Below are 17,448 nucleotides of genomic sequence, written 5' to 3' on the forward strand. Positions count from 1 at the left end.
CTTCTTCGGTGGCTGTTTGCAGAAGTCTTCACCGCCTAACACCAATGCGGAAAGAAACGATCAGATCACAATATCACCTGTCTGTGATCATACTGTAATCTACACGTTTCTCTTTTATGTATGAATTCACGTCGGGTGTAAAAGAAAACCCACTTTGTTGGCCATATTGGTCTAAGGTAGTCTACTTGTGAGGAACACACAACAGGACTTCTCTCTCGCGCTGTAGTAAGACCTCTACGGTGGTCAGTAATATTCAGGGAATTTGCCGTGAGTCTTACGCATTTCAGGCATTTCTCACGCCACATCTTGTATTTGACATGCATTTCAACCATTTCTCACGCTAAGAAGTAAGGGATAACTTGTCCCGCTATATACAATGAATGGACTAGACGCAGGCGTACAGAGATGATAATTGATCTGATAGAGTGCGTATACGCACTCTCTAACATTAACTCCTGGCTACTACATCAAATTAAAAAAGCAAGCAATTTCACAGAGGGCTTCACATACGCCCAATATCCAAGAAACAGGTTGGGAAAACACCACTGAGGGAAATTTAAATAGAGTGAATTGTATTTACATACCTTCGCTTGGGCAGGGTACGAATAAACAGACCACGATGAAGAAGAGCGCAGGACACATATCTGTCCGGCCCGTCTGCAAACGTCTAAAATGCTAATCTTTTCTTTCACTTTCTGTGGCAAGTTACTGCGCACACCGCAATAGAGCAATTAGAGCATCCGGTAGCAATAATATCACTATGGCCTACCACGACGTGGATGTTCTCAATGTCACGCCCAGCTGTCTACATACATTTAGTCATTTAGCAGTCATTTTCGAAGCAGTCAAAATAGTCGCTCTTTATGCATGTAAATACTTTGGTGTGCGCGTCCTCTGCTGGACACAACTTCGTGACAAGATAATAAAAAAATATATAGCAAAAATCAATTTCTTGCTCAGTAAATACATTTGCTGCATTGCTGCATACATTTCTTATTGGCGGAGGGTTTGGCATTATTAGATTTATCTTTATCAATTGAACCGGAGAGAAATTATATGGCTCTGAATTGAACTATTTACGGCATTCCGGAAGAATAATGAAAACAAATTGAACGGACTAAAGGATGTTCGACTACAATTTAATTAAAACACATTTTCGACCATCTGTATAGAAATAGATTTATAGAAAGTGAGAGGTGCAAGATCAACATAATATCATCCCTTTAGAAAATAAACCGATTTACTAAAAAGTCTGCCTTCATAGATTGCTTACAGGGGTCATGTTTACACATTCTTCATAACTGAATGCACACAGTTAACATCTTTGATATGGATATCATCCAACTATGCAGCTACATTGAAACAGTCCCATACATTGACAAAGGGGACTATCCATCAAAAAGGTAAGAGATTAGTTGAGAAAAAACAGTACTGTATGTGAATACACTGGTATTCAGTATGAATTCAGCAAAATAGCATCTTTAGGTCACTCAGGAGCATCCAAAAGCCAACAGAGAGGTAGAGATCAACTAGAAACAGAAGTTCCCTAAACACTACAAAGTGTAGTTAACAAAAATAATCACAATACCCCAGAAGGGTAGATTCTTTGAAAAACCAACTTAAGAAAAGTGTGTGTATAGTGTGCGTGTGTGTGTGTATAAAGCATCCATATCTCTACAGTGCACATGTGTCTGTATGCCCTTGTTTCCTTATACTACACTCTGCTGGCCACTTTCCCTGCTGTAAGAGGAAGACCCAGAACAGGTAGATGGGAAGTCTATGAAGATTCCATCTGGGTCTGAGTCCATGGACTCCAGCAGCTGGTCCACCACAGTCTCTGGGCTGGACGAGCTGCTGGCCTCCAAGGAGGTGTCCTGGAGAAGGGTGGGAGGGCTGGTCAGAGACACCAGCAGCTCCCCAGCTTGCAGTAGCCCTCCTGGGGAGTGCGTGGGGAAGATTGAGGGGGAATGTGATCGGGGCTGGAGCTGGATTTGAAGCTGGGGTCCCTCCAGGATCCCCCCTGTCAGGCTTGGATCCTGCCCCAGGGAGGGGCTTCCCGGCTGGGCCAGGGACGCCGTGGAGACCTGGGAGGAGCTGGTGGTGTCGGACATGGAGCTCTGCTCCTCCTGACAGGAAGTCATCTCGCAGACAGAGTGGCGGCGGATGCCCATGCTGCCAGTGGAGGAGGCCTCGGGGTCGTACTCCACCACGGGCGTCAGCATGGGGATGTTGTAGCTCTGGGACCGGACCACCGGGTTCTTGGTGGGGGGGTCGCCAGGCCTCGGCCAACGCTTCTGAAGACGCTTCTCTGGGGAGGGGTGGACGGATGGAGGGATGATGGGGTGGAGGGATGGAAGGGTGGAGGGATGGAGGGTGGAGGGATGGAGGGGTGGAGGGTGGAGGGATGGAGGGGTGGAGGGTGGAGGGATGGAGGGGTGGAGGGTGGAGGGATGGAGGGGTGGAGGGTGGAGGGATGGAGGGGTGGAGTGATGGGGAATGGGGGGATGTGGAATGGATATTGGAGGGAAGGGGACAGAGTTAAATGAGTGATTTACACTTTCTTTACACAGTGACCTCAAAAAACGTAATCTATTTCTCCCTCCACTGTGACTAGTGTCCCAGGTTCAGCAGATCTTTCCAGGGTGTGGCTCTGGGACTGTGGTGGTACTGACCCAGCACACAGGAGCAGTGGCTGTTGGAGCCGTCGGGGGAGAACAAGCCCTGGGTGCCCAGGTACGGAGACACCACCTTCTGTAGAAGACCCTCCAGACGAAGGTAGTCCTCACTCACCCCTTTAGACTCATGGACCCCCTGCGGACACACACACACACACACATGCATCACACACACACGCATCACACATTCATCACACACACGGACATACACACACACATGCATCACACACACACGCATCACACATTCATCACACACACGGACATACAGACACACATGCATCACACACACATACACACATCACACATCCATCACACACACACGGACACACACACACAGACACATTAACCACATGGCAACACTTAACGTTTATTTTTGTTTTTTAAGGGAGTTTCTGCCATCTGTCCAGCAGATGGCAGAAACGCTGGGATAGTATCAGATGTTGGAAATTGGTTTAATCTGTGTGTGGTGGAGAAGTCAGTCACATCGCTGTGTGTCTCCGTGATCACATTGCTTTGCTTTGACTCATATACATGAAAACGACCACATGACCACACATCTGGGGGGTCAGATGGCTGAGCGGTTAGGGAGTCCGGCTAGTAATCAGAAGGTTGTTGGTTCGATTCCCGGCCGTGCAAAATGACTGTGTCCTTGGGCAAGGCACTTCACCCTTCTTGCCTGAGTGGGGAATGTCCCTGTACTTACTGTAACTCGCTCTGGATAAGAGCGTCTGCTAAATGACTAAATGTAAATGTAAATCTGATGAAATACAGAATCCTGCTAGCGAAGCTAACAAGATTAATGCTCATGCTAGCATAGCCTGGCATGAGCAGTGTGTTGTTACGGTTTAATATCTGGCTTCTTTGCACTGTGTAATACACTATCTGTCTCTCTCACGCACACAGACACACCGCAATACACCAATCTCTCTCTCTCTCTCTCTCTGACGGTTCTGGTCTTGCGTCCTGCTGCCCCAGTTCATCACCAGCATCTCTTCTTCAGCAGAACTGGGTCACTGAGTCACAGAAAGGATGTCAGCTAGAGGCCCCTCTCAATCTCTCTCTGTTACAGTCCAGCCTCTACCTCCACTCCCCCCGCCACTACACCAATCCACAGCCTCACTGGCCTCACTGACCCCAGCCTCACTCACCCCAGCCTCACTGGCCCCAGCCTCACTGGCCCCAGCCTCACTCACCCCAGCCTCACTGGCCTCAATGGCCCCAGCCTCACTCACCCCAGCCTCACTGGCCCCAGCCTCACTCACCCCAGCCTCACTGGCCCCAGCCTCACTGTTTGAGATGTGCCGTTAAACAAAACAGAACCCTGGGCTTACACATACAGTCCTGTAAATCTGACTCCAAACACACACATACTCTAGTACACACACACACACACATACGCACACACAAGTCATCTGCGGTCATGGGAAGAACATTAGATTTTGACTTCACACGGGGCATAGCGTTTCCTGTGAGGTCCCTCTCCTCAGAGCAGCACCGCATGCTCACTATTCTTCACTTCCTGTCGTGTGGTCAAGAGAAAGAGAGAGTGTGTATGTGAGTGTGTGTGTGTGTGTACCTGCAGTATGAGGAGCATCTGGATGATGGAGGGGGGGGTGCGGGCACGAGGTCGGGACAGAGAGTCCTCCAACTTGAGGTTCAGAGTGATGATGTTCCTGAAGTGAAGAAGAGCCAGCTGCCTCACTGAGGGTTCCTTCCCCTGGACACACACACACACACACACACACATACACACACACACACACACACACACACACACACGCACATACAGAAGAAACATTTATTTTGGGTTGATACAAACCACAGCCTTATCTAGAAGGTTGTAACACAGTGTGAGCTGAACTGTGGTACAGCATAGTGTAGGGAAGCAGCTGGGCAGAGACCAGGGGAGAGAGGGAGTGGATCGTCCTGGTTGTACCTGGACAGGGTAGAAGATAGCCTGCAGCATGGACAGCACGTCACAGAAGAAGAAGTCCCAGGTCTCAGCCAAGGAGTCCAGCAGCTTCTGCCCTGCACACACCCAGGGACACCACAACCAACCAATACCTTCAGCCTAAACAACATGTTAACATTAAGGTCTTTCAGAATAACCAGTGATCCTAGACTGACTGTTGCAAGGTTTGGTTTAACCTATTGTAAGAGACTAATGGTTCTCTATGTGTGTGTGTGTGTGTGTGTGTGCAGCAATGGACATGGAATCAGATAAGACTAAATTATTGCATATTGTGAATGGTCAGGGGACATTGGCGTCAAAATGGTTCATTTCTGCATTGTTAATTATTCATCCTTGACCTGAGCTACTTCACATGCAGAGAATGACGCAGTCATAGTTCTCTGGTACCAGCCATCTGCAGCTTTACCATCACACGCAGGCTTGTAGCCAGATAAAGCTGGGAAACCGTGCGTGTCACTTCCTGTTTGGTCGCCGTGACGACAGCACCTGAGCCTAGATGCGTGTGTGTGTCTGCCCTGTGGTTGGAGCCCACTCATCACTTCACAATACATGAGAAACATTGATTTTAAGACCACACAAAGCGGAGGTAAACCCTCTGTTTGGACCACATCAGTTCTCCTGCCACTATCTGATCACACCCACCTTCATAGAAGCGTAGTTTATCTCTCAGTATGACCATCCCCTTCGTGAGAAGCTGGTTCTGCAGAAACAACAAACACACAACCATGACTCATCACGGCTCGTTACAGAACATCACAGACTATTAGACTATCACCACTACGTTACATGACACCACAAGGTAATCTACACATTTCACCTGACAGTGTGCACTTGTGTTGGGTGTACCAAGTAATCGTAGAGCTTAAAGCAGGCTTTACTGTGAACAGAGGTAGAGATGGGTGGCCGTCCTACCTGGAGGTATTCAGTGAAGAACGATCCCAGCTCAGTCTTCAACAGCTGCCTGAGACAGAGAGACAGAGAAACAGACAGTATATAGAGAGACAGAGAAACAGACAGTATATATAGAGAGACAGAGAAACAGACAGTATATAGAGAGACAGACAGTATATAGAGAGACAGACAGTATATAGAGAGAGACAGAGAAACAGACAGTATATAGAGAGACAGACAGTATATAGAGAGAGACAGAGAAACAGACAGTATATAGAGAGAGACAGAGAAACAGACAGTATATACAGAGAAACAGACAGTATATAGAGAGAGACAAAGAGAGACAACATATATATATGTTTATATAGAGAGAAAGATACATATTTATGTAGAAAGAGAGACAGAGAGATAGAAAAAGAGGTATTTATATATAGAGAAAGAGAGACATTTAAATGGATAGAGAAAGATAGAGAGACATAGAAAATGAGAGGTTTATATAGAAAGAGAGATATATTTATAGTTATACAGAAAGATAGAGAGACATAGAGAATGAGAGATTTACAGAGAAAGAGAGACATTTATATTTATAGAGACAGAGAGACATAGAGAATGAGGGATTTATAAAGAAAGAGAGAGAGCGAAAGAGATAAAGACATATTCCACCTGCCTCTCCTTCTAGTACAATGTGTTGTGTTGTATCAGTCTGTTTGCAGTGGCTGGATGAGAGGAAATGAAACTTCTGCAGTGTCCACATCTAAACTGTATAGCAGTGGACAGAACAAAGTTGACCAGAAATACACACAATGTGTTGGTGTGTGCGAGTGTGTACGCGTGTGTGTGCGCGTGTGTGTGTGCACAGACGTAGAAGAGAGAGAGAGGGGTTTCATTTTTAATTTTTCCACTCCAACCTGCTGTTACACATCACACCTTTAAACAGGAAGCCAGACAACGTCCACTTCCTGTTCAATGAGATACGAGAACCAGATGATATGGTTATCTGAACTCGAAACTGAGAGAAAGAAACTAATAAAGAGACACAAAGAGACAGAAAGAGAAACTTAGAAGTAGAAAGAGCAGGAGAGAAAGTGACGTTTTCCCTTTCTGCCGCAAAGCAAATTATTTGCGTGTTTGCATTGACTTTACATGTAATTTTGACGCACAAATAATTGCTTTGCAGCAGGAGAGAAAGTTAAAAAAATAAACCAAGATAGAGAGCGAGAGAGAGAGATAGGGCCTATCTACACCACAGCAGTGAGTTTCCCTAAATGTGTATAAAAACTAAAACAAACTAACTAACTATAGACTGGCCTCCATAACCTTTCCACACTCAGTGTGTCCTTGAGGTCCGTAGACCTAGAGCAGATAAAACAGAAAGCCAGATAGAAGCTATTACATTCATGCAGATAGGGGAGAGTAACTTCGGCAGATCTATCTTGCCGTGCATCCCCTCCAAGGCAGGGGATGAACCAAACAACATGCTGTGTTAGATGCAAATCTTATCCGGTGAGATGTGCCAGTATGAGAAAGTGTGAAGAGACCGAGAGAGTGTTCCAGACAGTTGAGAGGTCAGAGGTCACAGATTAGGGGAAGAGAGGGAACAGAGAGGAGAAGAGAGAGGCAAGAGAGAGGGAAGAGAGAGGGAAGAGAGAGGAGAAGAGAGAGGGAAGAGAGAGGAGAAGAGAGAGGAGAAGAGAGAGGGAAGAGAGAGGGAAGAGAGAGGAGAAGAGAGAGGAGAAGAGAGAGGGAAGAGAGAGGAGAAGAGAGAGGAGAAGGAAAACCAGAGAGTTTGAGGTGTTGGGCCTGTCCTCTGCCTGAGCTCCATAGTCTGGACTCAAGGTCACGGTCAGTTGAGAGGTCAGAGGTCATAGATTAGGGGTTCTTACCGGACTCCCTCATTGAGGATGTAAAGCTCATTCTCTCCCAGGTCTTTCCTCTGGAACACGGATATCACGGCATTGTGGATGCTACACACACACACACACACACACACACACACACACACACACACAAGCACACACGGGAAGAGAGAGATGCATGTGATGATATAATCTCTCTTACATGCAAACATCCATCAATGCATCCATCCGTGCATTCATTCATCTCTCCAGTACTTCATCCATTCACCCTCTGTTCTCCCATCCTGTCTGCTTTTACCCACAGCGCTTGTGGAGTGACTAAGTGGTTTATCCAACCTAACCAGTACTATCCCCAACCCCTGAAGTGAGAGAGCAAGTCTCCAGTCCTACTAAGACTACCAGAGCTAGTTCCCTGTCCTACTAAGATCTGATGACTGCAGAGCAGTGTTCTGTCATGCATGCTCGATGCAGCATAACATTTCCAAGGAAATGCCAAACAAGCCTTGGAATCACCTGGAGGAATGGACCGCCAGCAACACACACTCAGATTCCAACTAAACAACTAACACTCACGCATAGAAACACACTCTATAAATCATTCACAAATGTTGCAAGTGTGTGTGTATCTGTATACACGTACAGATACACACACACTCACACATGCATGTACACAGACGCGATGCACAAATGATCCTACAAATCCATCTAGGTGGGGTAGGGTTAGGTATTGTACCATCCCCTCCACCCAGCAGAGCCAAGCCCACTAACCTGAGCACTACCTGAACACTGTTCCTGCAGCCCCCACCCCTCCACACACACACACACACGCTCGCGCACACACACGCACATATACACACACACACACACACACACACACACACACACGCACACACGCACACACACACACACACACACACACTGCCTGTACCTGTTCCATGTGGCGTTGGCTCCAGGCCTCCTGTGCTGTGTGGCCCGATCCTCCAAGGCTGCAGCCTTCTCACTCTTCCCCAGGTCACTCAGACTGGTCGAACTCATCAACTTCAACCTGTGGAGGGTCCTCATGGTCACAGCACGACACACACACCAGCCAGAGAGCCAGTCTCCTACTGCCAGGACAGACCCACGCAGAGGAAGGGAGAGAGAGAGAGAGAGAGAGAGAGAGAGAGAGAGAGAGAGAGAGAGAGAGAGAGAGAGAGAGAGAGAGAGAGGGAGAGAGAGAGAGAGAGAGAGAGAGAGAGAGAGAGAGAGAGAGAGAGAGGGAGGGAGAACAAAAGTACCTAGCACTAAATAGAGAGAAGAGGAGAGATGCAGGGAAATAAAAGGAGACAAAAGCATCCAGGCTGCAAGCTAGTCTTCTCCTCACTTTCTCTCCCTCTCTCTCCCTTCCTCTCTCTCTCCTTCTCTCTCCCCCTGCTTATTGATTGGCAGGGAGGAGTCATGTGACCTGATATTGTTCTTTCTTGCTTGACAAACCAACTCGTCCCTGCTGCTAGACCTCAGTACACTTCCTCTCTCTCTCTCTTTTTCTCTCTTTCTCTCAATCTTTCTTTTGCTCCACACACAAGACACCCTAAAGCTAATGTACCCACATACCCCCACACACACAAGCTTGGTACATACAGGCAGAGGAGAAAATGAGATGATGGTAGAATCACTAAATCACATTCAGCTGAACTGACTCACACTACACATTAACAGCACACATTAACAGCAGTAAACAGCCTCTGGGAGCGTTCAGATACACGTTAGTGTATCTTATAGTGGGAGATGATCTGGAGAGTTTGTTCAGCGAAGAACAAGAGGAAGAGAAGGGTTACAAGGGCTCTTTCCTGTCTCATCATTACGCTAACGTGTCTGTCAGACAAGGGACTGTGTGTGTGTGTGTGTGTGTGCTTGTGTGTGTCTGAAAGCCTTCAGGGTAAGAGGAACTGAACTAGATTCATTTGTGTGTGTGTGCGTGCGTGTGTGTGTGTGTGTGTGTGTGTGTGTGTGTGTGTGTGTGTGTGTGTGTGTGTGTGTAGTAGAGAAAGGAAGAATGTGATCAACATGGCACTTCCCTCCAGGATCCAGTAACAGTGAATCTTCAGTAGTTTAAGAGGTATGTGATCACAGTATGGACAGCGATGGACAGACAGGGTTAGGTTAACACAGATGAAGGGATAAACGGATGGATTGAAGACGAGGAGATACGGCCGCTCACCTGCCTAGTTTCTTCTCATGCACGCCTCATCTCCCATGTGCCCTCTTTTCTGCTGTTCATCTTCTCCCTCCCTTTCTCTTCCCCCTCCCTCCCTCCCTCTCTCCCTGCTTCCCTCTCTCATCCCCCCTCCTCCCCCCTCTCTTTCTCCCTCCCTCCCCTGCTCTCTATCTTTCCCTCTCCCTCCCCCTCATCTACTTCACCCCCCCGCCCCCGCCCCCTCAGCCAGCCATCACCAGCCTTGACCCTGTGAGAGAGTTGCCAAACAATGGCTCTCTTCAGCTGGAGCTGGCATGGTGCAGCGACTGAAAGGTGGCACACAGCTTTTCTCTCTCCCCCTGTGTGTCTAAATGAGGTGTCTAGGGCTAGGCTGGGTCGGCCTGGGTGCTAGGCCTAGAGGGCTAGACTGGGGGCCCTGGGACAAGACAGACATCCAGGGCTACACTGTAGGGGTCTGGGTTGAGGTTGGGCTGAGATGTGGGTCAGCAACAGTTCAGTCAGTTGTGTTGTACTAAGCCCTGGGTTTCCCTGTTTATCAGAGATACGGTCTGGTGTAGTGACCATGGCCACTGGCCCAGTTTCAGGGACACAATGACATACCTCAGAAGAGCTTCAGAATGAGGTCACTGTTGTTGGCATGTTTGTGATCTGAAACGTGGGAGCCCACACACACACACACACACACACATACACACACACACACACACATACACACACACACACACACACACACATACACACACACTGCAGAAGCTAGGGGTCAAGGAGAACATTCTGGAGCATCATTGCTCCCTCTCATTAAACTCACCTTCCTCTGGTTATCTCTCTAAATATAGCTTTGTCATGTCGACTTCCTTCATCTCCCCAAACTCGCTCCACAGTCGTGCGCTGCCTGCCTTAATAAATTATTTAAACTGCTGAGACGACTGCGTTAGCTCACTGATCTCAAGACCTCACTGATCTCAAGTGTACTGCAGAACCTCAGTCCCTGGGGTTAGCGGTAAACGCAGGTGTGGTCGTAAGAGGCTGTGTTTGTTTCACCTTGTGCCCTCAAAACCCTTTCATCAACGCCACATCTGTGTCATGTTTTGTTTTCCTCACACTGAAATGTTACAACAGAGTTCTCGATGCAGAAAAATTGTGTACATAGCGACTAGTGCATAGGGGCTTGTAAATGGCAGTGTGTTTGTGTGTGTGTGGTTGTATCTCACCTTCTAAATGGATGATCATTTCCTTCCATGCCAGGGCAGGGGGTGGAGCCTAGATGCTGACTGAGCCTCACCTACCGACAGATATCCTATCAGAACAACAGGTTGACACCAGATACAGTTCAGAAAATCTCACTTTCATGGCAACAGTCTCAGAGGCCCTGTGATTTAACTGGATTTGAACCTGGATGAACTGCAGGGCACCTCAGTTAGCCTGCAAAGGTAAAGACTGGGCCAGTTCAGTCTTTACCAGCTCCAGCTCCAGTTCATTTCACAGAGTGAAACCTTGGTCCTGTGTGGACCTGCACCCCTATTTCCTTTTCTCCAGGAAGTCTCTCGTTTTGACAGGAAGTCCTGAAGTGACACCATAGGGTGGAGCCAGCAGAATAAAATACACATCAGCACATTATAAACAGATCCTGGCAGATCCCCATTTCTGATCCCTCTTTCTCTTCATCTCTCCCTTTTTCATCAAGTCATCCTCTCTCTCCCCCTCCCCCCCCCTCCCCCTCCCTCTCCCTCTCTCTCTCTCTCTCTCTCTCCCTCTCTCTCTCTCCCCCCCCCCCCCTGGTGTTCCAACATTTGTTCACCCACACTTCAGCAAGCTACTACTGTAAACAGCCGCTAAAAGACACAAACATACACACAACACACTCTCACACACACACACTCACACAATTCCAGGTAGGAACTCATCCCTGACAAAACTAATCCCAGCACTCAAACCACGGTCGCGCTCCACCAGTCGCCTCGAGCGGTCATTGAACTTTGGCGCCATCTGCTGATGGAAATGTGTCGCGCACCCAGAAGCGTAAAGTTACAACCATGCAGTGTAAATAATCTGCTTTCCTAATTAGTGGTAGCCTACATGTAAAGATAGATCAAGTGTTAGAGACTAGCCTACATTCACCAAAGCACACTCTCATTATGGGAATAAAATCTAGTAGCGCAAGGGGGAAGCAGGCGATGACAAGTCTTGAAGCCTTATCTGCAAACTGACCACTATACGCTAGTTTAACCACAGAACTAACCGTGGTCTCCATAGTAGGTACAGTAGTTGTTAAAAACCTGCCACTACCCTATACCATATCTCAAAGGTAGGCTAGACCAACGGCAGTGATTGAAACACATCGTTTAGAATGACAGAGTGGGCTGTAGAATGTATAAGTTTGTCAAGACGTTTCAAATGAACTTGTACACTTATTATAATAACAAAGGTCTATCTCGGCACTGCCAAAATGTGGACCACGTTTAATGCTTTAATCATCAATTTCCTACCCACCGTTTTTAGTCTCCACTCCGTTCGTAGCAGGTTATTATACATGCCATCGAGACGTAGCCTATCAACAGTCTTCAAGGGCGGTTCGGTCCAGACAAAACACCATCGACATTTACAGAAATGTCAGTCTCGCTTGAAGTTAGGGAACGCAAGCGGTGAAACGGACCCTTTCATCGCTTGAGTGGAACAGCCGTCTGGAGGTTGAAGTGCAGTTGTGAGCCAGACTCTGCGTGTCGAGTACAAGATTATTTGTTTGTGCGTTCAAGAAAGAGAGAGTGAGAAAGAGAGAGAGAGAGAGAGAGAGAGAGAGAGGGAGGGAGATATAGATAAAGAGAAAGAGAAAGAGAGAGAGTAGGCTACAGTAAGTGTTCACTTCGTCGACTGTGTCCTCCCATCTGAGAACAGAGAAGCAGCAAAGTGAGCAACGGTGCGCCACAGGAAGTTCTGGACTCGCGCCAAACAGACACCAAGGTTCCAAGGCAAAAGCGGCGCCATAATTTCTACAGCAATTTATTTCATTATGATCTGTCAAAAGTGTATTGCCTAATGATGTCTTTACTGCCCGGCCTTAACATTAAACTAAGTGCTGCAGAAAGGCCTCACACAGATGCTCTTAGCCAGCCCTTGATTGTTCTGGTCATCAGCAACTTTTAATCACGTTGAGCACTCAGCTAATCTAAAGATAACCCCAAAAAATTTAAGATGATTATTCAGGTATTACAAACCGCATGACATCTTCAAGTAGGCTCTGCTTGGACTTTGCCTCTGGCTCTGGCAAGTGGTGGCTTCCTACTGGTCACCAGACACCCTATGGCAAAGAGGCACAAGCTACTGAAGTGCTGTGTGCTGACAAACAACAACCTTGTCTTCCTCATTCTGAGTGTTCCTGGATGTGGCAAAGACACAGAGACAACAGTCTAACGTACTAAGGTCTCAGTCCAGATGTTTATTACCCCAGTATCTGGGGTAATAAAACCTGTGGCCATAAAACAGATGGACCACATCACCTGGAATGATACACAAAAGTACATGACACAAACACACACACACTTATAATCATACACACACACGTGTTTTGTCACATGTTGAGTAACCAATGTCCTAAATGAATGACAAATGTTTTGTTGAAGGCTGCTGCAACACTAAAATACAAACCCACCATTTTACTTTTCATATTTCTACCGGCACCTTCTGAAAATCCACTCGACACAAACCCACAGACAGGCAGATAAAACAAGACAGCACCAGTTCTGCAATTCGGAAACCCAACTTGTTTATGCATGAATAAGCTCCAATTGTGTCTGCCTCTCATCCATATTCATGACTGTGATGGTTCAGTCTATCCCCGGCCCCGGCCAGTCTTCCCTCAACTCTCGGGAACGTGAAGAGAGTTTGTCTCGTAACACTCTCTAGTCTGGATTACGGTGTCGTTATGGAAACTGTCACCACGTCAACACGCCTAATCCTAAAAACGGGACAGAGGATTGGTGAAATTAGACGTGAAGATTTGGTTACTGTCTAAGGCTTCTGAGGCTTAGAGAAATGAAGGGATACAGGGTAGAGTGTTCATGCAGTATGTGTGTGTGTTCTCTGTGTGTGTTTTCTGTGTGTGTGTGTGTTCTGTGTGTGTGGTTGTGTGTGTGTGTGTGTGTCTGAGAGAGATAGTCTAATTCTGTCATTGCCGACTAGAAAGAAAGCAATCTTAAAGAGTCTTGAGTGTCTGAGAGATTCTTTGTTGGGTAGTGAATCTTGTGAGGAGCATGCAATTCCAACAGCTCTGACTGTGACAGTGAGACTGCAGGCTCAGATCTCAGAAAGGGATTTTATTCGCAATGAAAGTTTGCACAGACAAGGAATTTACTTTGGCAGGAAGGTGCATAAATTAAACATATAGGAATCTTTAAACTTAAATATATGGTCTAACTATACTAAAGGTACATAGTCTAACTAATACTAAAGGGATTTAGAATAAAAAATATACAATAAAATATAAAGTAGCCAAATCATTTACAATATAAAAAAAAGGACTTGATATTCACTCGTTCTGATGAAGCAATGTGCCTTGTTTTCACGCTGGGCCTAAGAAGCAGAGCTCATCAAGTAGGGAGTCAGGTGGCTGAGCGGTGAGGGAAGCGGGCTAGTAATCAGAAGGTTGCCAGTTCGATTCCCGGCCGTGCCAAATGATGTTGTGTCCTTGGGCAAGACACTTCACCCTACTTGCCTCGGGGGGAATGTCCCTGTACTTACTGTAAGTCGCTCTGGATAAGAGCGTCTGCTAAATGACTAAATGTAAATGTAAGATGATATGAAGACTACCTGGCTGCCAAGACTGTTGCCATGGGGAGGTTAGGGAGAGAGAGAGGGAAAGAGAGACCGAGACTGAGACAGACAGAAAGAGACTAAGTGGGGTTTCCAAACAACAATTAGAGTGAACCATGTCTCCATTCAAAACAGACATTAACCCTCGTGCTGCCTTCGGGTCACATGACCCAAAGGTTCATAACGAACCATTGTTGTGTTTACCCAATTTTACCCAATACAAAAACAAATTAAAATAATTTTCTTTTAACCTTCGCAATGTGGGGGGTCTGAGACAGCCCAACGGTTAAAAGAAAAGGCTTCACTTTGTCTTTGTATGCGGTAAATCTGTCGCAATACGACGGTGGGTCACAATGACTGATGGGTCAGAATGACCCGAAGATAACACAAGGGTTAATAGAAAGGAAAATGGAATGACAAGATGAAAAGACAAAAACAAATCTTGATTACTATCAGGGCCTTCACGGACATATAAAGTATCTGGGAGCAGAGACACATTGTTTTCTATATATACTAGATACATTATTACATATTATATATACATATATACTGTATTATTAGACAGTCAGTCTATTGGAATCCTGCTGTTTGTATTAGAATTGCAATTGAATTGTGTGTGTTCCAACATGCAGAGAAGGCAATAAAAGATGGTAAGAGAGTGAGACAGAGTGAGTGAGACAGAGAGAGTGAGACAGAGTGAGTGAGACAGAGAGAGTGAGACAGAGAGGATGAGACAGAGTGAGTGAGACAGAGAGAGTGAGACACACAGAGAGAGAGTGAGACAGAGTGAGTGAGACAGAGTGAGTGAGACAGAGAGAGTGAGACAGAGAGAGTGAGACAGAGATGGTGAGACAGAGAGGGTGAGACAGAGAGGGTGAGACAGATAGAGAGGATGAGACAGAGAGAGTGAGAGAGAGAGAGTGAGACAGAGAGAGAGAGAGTGAGACAGAGAGAGTGAGACAGAGTGAGTGAGACAGAGTGAGTGAGACAGAGTGAGTGAGACAAAGAGAGACACACAGAGAGAGGAAGAGAGACAGGAGATGGGAGAGTCTGATTAGTCAGTTTTCCCTCTTATCTTCAGATCATCCACTGTGTTCTCTGGGCTTTGATGGCTATCGTCTGTATACAAAACAGAGCTGAACACACACATATAAACAAACAAACACGCACACACACACACACACACACACACACGGCAGAGATACACTGCTGTACTGTGAGAATCAGTTTGACCCTCATTTGTTACAAATCGCACGTTCTCCAGTCCAGTGGAGAAAAATCCCCAAAGCAGATGAACAGTGTGTGTGTGTGTGTGTGTGCATGTGTGTGTGTCCTAGCAGTGGGCTGGGCACACTCCCTGCAGCACCAGGGAGCTGCTCTCCTCTCCTCAGCCCAGACCACCTGTTGTAGTGCCGGCCAGCCCAGGCCACATTCCTGCAGATCTGCTTTCACAGGAACACTTCACGGTGGGATGGATGATGCGTGAGAAATACTCTTTTGTTCTGTGTGTGTGCGTGTGTGTTCTCTGTGTGTGTGTGTTCTGTGTGTGTGCGTGTGTGTGTTCTCTGTGTGTGTGTGTGTTCTGTGTGTGTGTGTGTTCTGTGTGTGTGCGTGTGTTCTCTGTGTGTGTGTGTGTTCTGTGTGTGTGTGTGCGCTCGTTATCAGCAGAGGCAGCCGGACTACCCTCTTCCTCATCGTGTGAGGATGATGACGGTCTGAGAGACACGACTCAGGGTCAGGGTCAGAGCTGTGGGTGGTTGTCATGACAACACGGCAGAGTGGGTGCCGTTTACCTAATCAGACCTCTCTCTTTCTCTCCCTCTCCCTCTCCGAGAGGGAGAAGGCCTCTTGAAAGTAGCACAGTTAATTGGTCACGAGTGACAGAGAGAGAGAGAGAGAGAGAGAGAGAGAGAGAGAGGGGAGAGAGAGAGAGAGAGAGAGAGAGAGAGAGAGAGAGAAGGAGGAAGAGAGGGAGGGAAGAAAGAGTGCTTCATTCACCCACCATTCATTTAAGAGGGATTCACAACCTTTTTTGGGGTGGTGGTTAGAACGTCCTGTACTTCCAAGTGGTGCTTAAGTAAATAACCTATATTTATGTCCTGCTTCTCCAGATTGGGGTCAACACAGCTCATACTGTGCCCTGTCCCTAACCTGGCCTTAGACCTGCCCTGAAGTACACAGACAGGAGGAGTGGAGGGAAAAAGAGAGGAGGAGGGGAGCGAGGGTGGAGGGTTAGGATAGGAGAGAGGAGGAAGAGAGAGGGTGGAGGGTTAGGAGAGGAGGGAGGAGGAGTGAGGGTGGAGGGTTAGGAGAGGAGGAGGAGAAACGTAATGGAGAGAAAGTTGAGAAGGAGGAGAAACAAGCATAGAGAGGGTTGTGATTTTGGCAACAGGAGTGCAATGAGGGAGTATGTCTGCAGGGAACAGAGAAGGCACAGCCAAGGACAGACACCCTGCATGCAGCCGCATGTATGCCAACACAGGACACACAGGCCTGGTGGACCAGCAGGGTAGGTAACCTTATCCTGTTTGTCATGTAATCTGCTGCTAACAGGGTGACTACCCCCATGTAGGAGGGCACTGGACCTAAGCTACAAGCATGAGAGTGACTGAGTGGACCAATCACACAGCTCCTAATTGTTTGGTGAAACAATGAGTTTCCATGACTTCACAACCCTTCAATCAGTCTTGGTATTAGCTATAACCAGAGCATGTTGATATAACCAGACCATTCTGGCCAGTTTGACAACTAAGTGTTTCCTTACTGATATAGATCATGGCAAGACAGCATTGTGGTACAATGCTGGTACAATGTGATCCTCCATCCCTCCCTCTTTCCTTCCTTCCTTCCTTCCTCCCCCCTTTTCTCTTCCACTGTCCCAGTTCATAATTTCCATGGTATCCATGACTACTACTAATAAAAACAACTTTCGCACACATCAACAACCTGCTTCCTGATTCAGGATTCCTGGTTAAGGGCAGCTGCAGGTGCAATTAGACAGGGCTGTGATCTGTAAATCAAACCATAAACCAAGATCCATTCTACCAGCCA

At 47.0% G+C, this 17,448-nt stretch overlaps 1 protein-coding gene across 7 annotated transcripts; it reads right to left on the bottom strand.

The window, feature by feature from the left end:
• Positions 1-1,129: 1,129 nt before the first annotated feature.
• On the bottom strand, positions 1,130-13,475 carry LOC134037383 (proline-rich protein 5-like). 7 transcript variants are annotated; one of them, XM_062482628.1, is made up of 11 exons: positions 12,804-12,931; positions 12,082-12,473; positions 10,803-10,873; positions 8,323-8,439; positions 7,422-7,502; positions 5,560-5,608; positions 5,290-5,347; positions 4,612-4,703; positions 4,252-4,392; positions 2,673-2,811; positions 1,130-2,308 (listed from the first exon to the last, which is right to left on the bottom strand). In XM_062482628.1, the coding sequence occupies exons 2-11, from the start codon at positions 12,121-12,123 to the stop codon at positions 1,710-1,712; spliced, it is 1,389 nt and encodes a 462-aa protein (XP_062338612.1). In that variant the 5' UTR covers positions 12,124-12,473; positions 12,804-12,931; the 3' UTR covers positions 1,130-1,709. The 7 variants fall into 7 exon arrangements, with proteins under 7 accessions (XP_062338612.1, XP_062338610.1, XP_062338613.1 ...); XM_062482626.1 differs by lacking the exons at positions 12,082-12,473; positions 12,804-12,931 and adding an exon at positions 13,238-13,475; XM_062482629.1 differs by lacking the exon at positions 12,082-12,473 and having other exon boundaries at positions 12,804-12,869.
• Between the last annotated feature and the right edge of the window lie 3,973 nt (positions 13,476-17,448).

Source organism: Osmerus eperlanus, chromosome 17 (assembly GCF_963692335.1).
Source record: "Osmerus eperlanus chromosome 17, fOsmEpe2.1, whole genome shotgun sequence".
Taxonomy (NCBI): domain Eukaryota; kingdom Metazoa; phylum Chordata; class Actinopteri; order Osmeriformes; family Osmeridae; genus Osmerus; species Osmerus eperlanus.